The sequence below is a fragment of the Panicum hallii genome, chromosome 5 (assembly GCF_002211085.1).
Source record: "Panicum hallii strain FIL2 chromosome 5, PHallii_v3.1, whole genome shotgun sequence".
Taxonomy (NCBI): Eukaryota; Viridiplantae; Streptophyta; class Magnoliopsida; order Poales; family Poaceae; genus Panicum; species Panicum hallii.
In genome coordinates this window covers 55132367-55139676 of record NC_038046.1, presented here as the reverse complement: position 1 = coordinate 55139676, position 7310 = coordinate 55132367, and the positions used below count along the sequence as shown (strand labels likewise).

Genomic DNA, 7310 nt, shown 5'->3' with positions numbered 1-7310 from the left:
CTACTGAACCGTCACCCTTCACCCCCCCGTCTCAGGGACCAGCAGCCACCGGAGATCGCACTGCGTGCCACGAAGGGCGATGACTCGCCCCGGCACGGAGAACCTTCTTTCTTCAGTTCAGATCATGGTTTTTTTTCTTTTCTTTGCGAAAAGTTCAGTGCACGGTTGGTGTCTTGATGATAGGGATTATTAGCCTAATTTTAAATGACATGTGGATTGTGGATGACTGGGTGATTTAATAAATTTAAGGCCTTTTGGTAGGGCTCAACCGGTCCTCGGTTTCAGCCTTTTTGCTACAGTGATTGCCACTGTACGGCGCTGTTTAGACCGTAGCGAGAAGCCGGAACGTAAAGTAACTAAGAGAGAGGTGAAGCCGGTGAAGGTAAAATTTTTTTCACCAGCTTCACGCTACAGTGATGAACAATATCTGAATAGCGTAAGAGCCGAAGCCTGTCGAAGCCGTGCTAAATACACTCTAAAGTAGACAGCAGGCCACTGGCATATTATGAGAAGGACACGGCGAGAGAGAACATGCCACTATTGTCGTCCACACACGGGTCCAGTTAGCCAAGAAACGAACCCCCATTTGGATCTTGAGAATGAAATACGAGAAGCTTTCGATGGAACTAAAACGTATCAAGCTGCTATTCACGTGCTAACCAAGGAAGGACATAAGCTACTTGGCCGGTCTCGCCAACCTTGACGAAAGCTGCCACTAACTCCTTTTCTGCAGAACAGGCAGAAAAAAAGAGGCCACCAACAAAAACAATGACAAAGAGGGCTGGCTCATCAGCTCGGTCGTCTAGTCGTCTTTAAGTTTCGTGGTTAGGGTAGGAAGGACGACGAGGTCATATGTTTATGTTTTCAAGACCAATTGCAATCGGGTTCTAGAAAAAAACATCGACAACAGTACAAGATGCCTAGCCTAACCCTGCTGCTAGCGAGTGCGGATGTACCCATCACGTCGAACGCATCCTGTAAAGGTCGAGGCGCCAATGGCGAAGAGAGTTGGTGGTCAGTGATGAGATATGTGCTCACTGCTAATAATGCTTCTAGAAGAATTCTGGGTGACCCCTCCTTTAATTTCCTATCAACCACTTGATCATTGTGTTAGCAGAGTTAATATCATCCAAATAATTTCCTGGGTTGGTCAGCCTAGCGTGGGCCCATCAAAGCTGGAGTGAGCAAAAACTACGTGATTTATGATTGCAACAGATAATAACTCTCGTGGGAGTAACTCGGATATTGGGTACGCACGTTAAACATCAGTAAAAAAAAAGGTATCGCGGAAATGCTTCAGGCCAAATCGCGAAATATTTTGACTACGCATCATGCCATACGAGATCTCGAAAACAAACGTAAGTGGTCTCAACTTACATTGCCTTTACTACGCGATTCCTTCAATACGATTCAAAATTTATGATTCGATGCGCGTCCGAATAACGAAATTAACATGAGGATATCACTTTGCATGGCTGCAAAGAAATAATTTTTTTTTCTGGATACAAAATACCAAATACAAAATTAAGCGGGAGCATATGCCCCAAGCATAACGTTGGTCTACCCTGGGCCTCTGCCTTGAGATTTGACAATAGGGTTCATACCCGACTTGAGACGTTCGACAATAGCGCTCATACTCGAATGAAAAGAAATTGGATCGAGAGATATCAAGTCGAGTCACAGCACGCAACTCAAAGGCACACGCAATGGGCCGCGTTGTACATCTGAGCTATCAACTCGCAACCATTTCGCTGGGTCTCTAAACGGGCCGAGTCTGCTGAGAAGGGGGACCTGGCCCGGTTCCGGAGCGAGTGGGCCGATTCGAGCCGAGGAAACTTCCAACGAGAAAGGCAGCAAGGGCAAAGCCGGAAAGCGGAATCCGGGGGGATGCGCATCGATTCAGCAGCGGCCACGCTGACGCACTCGTCGCGAGTCGCGATCCGTCCCGCCGGCGGCTTCGCCGCCCGTTGTTCCGCGCAGCTGTGCCATAGTGCCAGACTGCCAGGTGCCCACAGTATCACCCGCACTCATGGGGATCGTCTGCAGCCGCGTCCCGTGTGGCCATCCTAGCCAGGCCACCGCTAGGGCCCTGTTTGTTTCCACTTATTTTGAATTTTAAAGATTCGATTTTAGAAAATTCAAAAGTTGGATGACTCCCGGAATCGAGAATCGAGACTCCCAGCTGATTATGGACGCAACAGATCAAGCTAGAATAGCTGATTTCGTCCGTGAACTACCATGCTCAGCTCAATTTCATCCCTCCGCTATAAAAACGTCCAAATTGATCTCGAACTATCTAAATCGGCTCAATTTCGTCCATTCGCTGACGTGGCTTGCCATGCTGGATTTCCTCGTCACTTACCCAGTCAGCTAGGGTTTCAATTTAATTGAATAGACCATTTTGCCCATATTTCCTTTACATATTAGAGTTGCACAATCCCTCGTCTTCTTCTCCTTCCCATGACGGCTGCAAAGCTAACTCGACACTCCAACCAGACATGCTGCCGACGCGCCGGGCACGCGTCGACTCTTGAGCTCGGCAAGGGATCCGGCACGGGGCACAACCACAAGAGTGGCGTCATGCTCGGCTGGGTACGTACGTACGTACGCATGCCTCAGCTGCTCTGTAGTCCGCTCTTGCTTTCTTTTCCGTCCATTGCAAAACAAACTGCTAAAACCTGGTAAGCTAGCAAGTTTTTGAACTCATGTCATTTTCGATGCAAGTTTGGTGATGGTTTATGAGAGAGACCCATTCATGCTGCATGCTGGATACACACGACCATGCACATTCATTAGCAGGTTGTCTGGTTCAGGCGTCGAGCTACTGCTTCTGTGCAGCCGCTATGGGGAGGAGAAGGAGAAAAAAGATACTGCTGCTCTAATATGAAAAGAAAGTAGGAATAAAATGATCTATTCAATTGAATTGAAGCACTAGCTGACTGGGCAGGTGACACGAGAAGCCAATGTGATGAGCCACGTCAGCGAATGGGCAAAATTGAGCCGGTTTGGATAGTTCCGGATGTTTTTATGGTGGATGGACGAAATTGAGCCTAAAGCAATAGTTCATGAATAAAATCGGTTATTTTGTCGTAGGTTAACATGAACATGCCATTTCTTTTTAACCTCTTGCTCAAAGAATTGTCTCAATCATTTGCCTTTTTTATTTAAAGAGATAGAGGCGAATCGGGATACTTCTAGCTATATTTAGTGAGAATGTAGCATCAGCTTTGGAAGCAATCATACGAGCCCTGATTAGCAAAGATTCGAGTAAGCTTCCTTGGTACACATAACTATTTTAGCTTTTGCCTAAAGATGTAGATACATTTTTTGAGGAGGAAACCCCAGAAATTCGATGGTGGCACTGGGGTCCACCTGTCATTGTCAGTCCGGCCGCCCCGGCCTCATGTGATCACTTTATTCACACGGTCACATCAGAGAGGCGACACACGGCGCCCCGCCTTTATATTATCCTGCCCCTCTTGTCTTCCTCCCCAAGAAGCGAAATCCGATCTAGAAGCTCCCCCTCCCTCTCGCTGCCTCCCACCCGAACCCAATCTAGCTCGCCGAGATGGGCCGCAAGTTCTTCGTCGGTGGCAACTGGAAATGCGTAATTTCTCCTCCCTCCTTTGGCATGCCTGTTTTTTCTCGGCGTGGCTCGGATTTGAAAGTTTGGTTTTTTCCCTGATCCGTCGGTGTTCTGTTTGCGCTTAAGATAGCGATTGTTGGGATTAGAAGACGGAAATTACTGGTGGGTTCTATTGATCTCGATATAGATCGCCGTAAGAATGTTCTTTTTTTTGTGGGCTCTTGGTTGGGAAGACTGGGATGTGTTGCCTCCAGGTTCTACCTTTCAAGATCCGGTCAGGAGGACAATTGATTCGGTCATCCTCGTACGGCATCAGATAGCGTGATGTTGATGGTCTTTGTATGTTTCGACCTAGCTGGAAGTGCCTTGCGTGTTTCTTGCAATCCCCCCTCCTGTGCTTCCAGCGCAGAACAAATCGTAAAACCCTGTTCAGGTACAGAGTTTTGTGTGATGCATGTTGCCAGGGGCGCTCTAGAAGCTCGATCTGCCAACTTCTGGAGATCCATTCACATGAGACACGAATTAGCCCCAAACTGTATATTTCTCGCTGGATCGTTATAGGATCATGCAATGCTTATTAGAGTGACTCGAACCTTGATGTTCTTGTGTTGGAGCTCGGTAAATTATAGATGTGCTTGTGATGGTGGGTTTGAGGCTTAGATTGGGGCTTCTTTTGTAAATCATGGTTGGCAGTGAAAGAGCCTGTTGCTTTCCTAATTTCTCATGCAATAGACATGTATATCTAGTGAATTGCTTGTTAACTGGTCATTGAGTGGTTGATCTTGCTGTGTGCAGAACGGAACCACTGATCAGGTTGACAAGATTGTCAAAACTCTGAATGAAGGACAGGTTCCCTCTCCAGATGTTGTTGGTATGGACTCTTGCCTTTTAGGAGTGACACTTGATCATCGCAGATTTGTAGCAATACTGAGGAATTTAATTGTATGATGTACTTAGCAATTTGGAATTGTTGAATTGCAGAGGTCGTTGTCAGTCCTCCTTATGTGTTCCTTCCTGTGGTCAAGAGCCAGCTGCGCCCAGAGTTCCAAGTTGCTGCTCAGAACTGCTGGGTGAAGAAGGGTGGTGCTTTCACTGGTGAAGTCAGGTTAGTCTTCATTTCTCTCCTGGCTGACCACCCCATATGTTGTAATGGCTTTTGCGAGGAAGGACTGATGTCGAATCCAAAATGCAAATTCATGCAGCATTTACACAAGCATAAGCTTATGTTCTTTTGATCATTATGCATAGTCTTTTGAAGTCACCTTCCACTCAATTTTAGTTATTTTCATACTGTTTATGCTATGTCAAGGAGTTTGCATATGTAACCTTATTCAGCAGTTTGTAGGTTGCGCTTCGGTGCATTCCTTATCCAATTTTTCTATTGGTTGATAAGCAAGCCATTATTAATGCAGTGCTGAGATGCTCGTCAACCTTGGCGTTCCCTGGGTCATTCTTGGACACTCTGAAAGGAGAGCTCTGTTGGGAGAATCAAATGAGGTATGCTCCAGGGTCGCATGTTATTCAACATATCTTCCGTGTCATTTGCTTTGTGGTTGTGCTACATGCATATTGACGATTGGGACTATGTTACTCTTACTGAGCTGAGACTTGTTCAGTTATTCTTCTTTATTAATCCTTCCATTAGACACGAATTTGCAACGTATTTGGGTGTTGATGTACTGCAGACACTTTTTGCACACCATAACCACTGAGGTCCTAAGAATGTTCACATCTAATGGTTTGCTCTTCTGTTTGGATGCCAGTTTGTTGGAGACAAAGTTGCCTATGCACTGTCTCAGGGACTAAAGGTTATTGCATGCGTTGGTGAGACCCTTGAGCAGAGGGAAGCTGGATCGACCATGGATGTTGTTGCTGCACAAACAAAAGCAATTGCTGGTACTTAACAGTTACATTCAGTCCTGTGATTGTGCATAATCTCTTTTTTTTATGCTCTTCACTGTTATTGTTTTTTGTGATAATAATGATGCCATATTCGAATACTTCTACATCTAGCTCCCAGCATAGAACTTTAAGATTGTTTGAAGATAGCCATATATCTTATGATAAACACTTTGCCTCTCATCTTGCTTTATACTAATTAAGGCTGAAATGCTGTTTATTTTACAGAGAAGATCAACGACTGGAGCAACGTGGTTCTTGCCTACGAACCAGTCTGGGCCATTGGAACCGGAAAAGTTGCCACCCCAGATCAGGCTCAGGAAGTAAATCTCTTTCTTAATACTCACAACTCTCTACAAGTTCATACTTTGTTTCAACACTGGGCTATAATCTTGCGATTACAAATAACCTTACCTAATACAGTGCATTATCCTTTTCTTTGCACAAACACTCAGATTTGCATTATCTTTGCAGGTGCATGCGTCCCTGAGGGATTGGCTAAGGACCAATGTCAGCCCTGAGGTTGCCGACTCTACCAGGATCATCTACGGAGGTATACACTTCTTGATCAGTTGCCCTATAAATATGCACCAGCTGCTAACTCATCTTGGTACATGATTAATCACGGTCTTCTTGCTACAGGCTCTGTGACTGGTGCAAACTGCAAAGAGCTGGCGGCAAAGCCTGATGTTGATGGTTTCCTCGTCGGTGGTGCTTCTTTGAAGGTAACGAAAAATCCAGGAAGACAGCTGATGTCCTGTTCCCTTATAAACCAAAGATAGAACAAGATGACAGTGTTTGGCCTTGTCAACAACCCTAGTTGCTGACTGTTTCTTCTCCCCTATCTTGTCTGCAGCCTGAGTTCATCGACATCATCAACTCGGCCACCGTGAAGTCCGCCTAAAATGTCCCACCCTCCCACCCCGGACGTGGAGATCTGCTAAAGAGGAACAGACTTGTTATCCGTGCTATGTACGCTACTAATTTTGCGCTTGAGCTTGCTAATAATGTTTACCTCTGAACATACCAATAATGGTTTTTGGTTAGCCCCTTTTTCGTGGTGAGGCACATAACACCAGTTCTGTGACTTACGCTCGGTTTTTCTTTATTTCGATTACATTATCCACTGAGCTTGGCAAACCTTGTGCTCCCCGCTCTCATGATGAGTGGATGCCGGCACTCTGGCCAAACGATCTGGCCAGTGGTACTGGATCTGTTTGGATCATCTGTGTCTTTTGTGTTTATCAGCTCTGATCAGCCGGGCCTGTGAATGCAACTGGTCAGCTACTTCACGGAGGTAGCCAATCAGTGGTACGGCATTCGTCGTCATTCCACGAGCATGTGACGCTAATGGATTCTTTGCCATGTGTTCGATGATTGGGACACAGCATCAGATTTGTACCAGGATGGAATGATGCGTTTATGTTCGCGTATCGACCGATCAAACCGATGGTTTGACGTTGGGGGTATCCCGACCTGAATTTCATTGATAGGGCTTTTGGGAAGCCAAAATACGCCTTACATTTTCAGCATCATTGGGAAAAAATCAGGAGGGAAAAAGGACTTATGGGAAAATCAAATAGAATACCTTCGAGGTGCTCTCTTCCTTTCCACCGGACTTTCTTATGCCAGCCCCTTCGTTTCCCTTAAGAGTTTTCTTGGACTTGCACCTCGCAAACACTCCGGTGAGATTCATATTTTGTTCTTCTCTAAACTACATACAAGATACAAATTTTCTTAAAAGCAGTAGGATTTCGTCTGGATGAAACTAATTTCATCTTTCTCTGCGGTAATTCTTGCCATATTCGGTATTTTCATCTCTCTC

General features: G+C 45.7%; 1 protein-coding gene across 1 annotated transcript; it reads left to right on the top strand.

The window, feature by feature from the left end:
* Window positions 1-3450: 3450 nt before the first annotated feature.
* Window positions 3451-6625, top strand: LOC112895729 (triosephosphate isomerase, cytosolic). Its single transcript, XM_025963725.1, has 9 exons — window positions 3451-3607; window positions 4382-4457; window positions 4568-4691; window positions 4999-5083; window positions 5350-5482; window positions 5714-5808; window positions 5960-6038; window positions 6128-6210; window positions 6342-6625. The coding sequence occupies exons 1-9, from the start codon at window positions 3569-3571 to the stop codon at window positions 6387-6389; spliced, it is 762 nt and encodes a 253-aa protein (XP_025819510.1). The 5' UTR covers window positions 3451-3568; the 3' UTR covers window positions 6390-6625.
* Window positions 6626-7310: the final 685 nt, after the last annotated feature.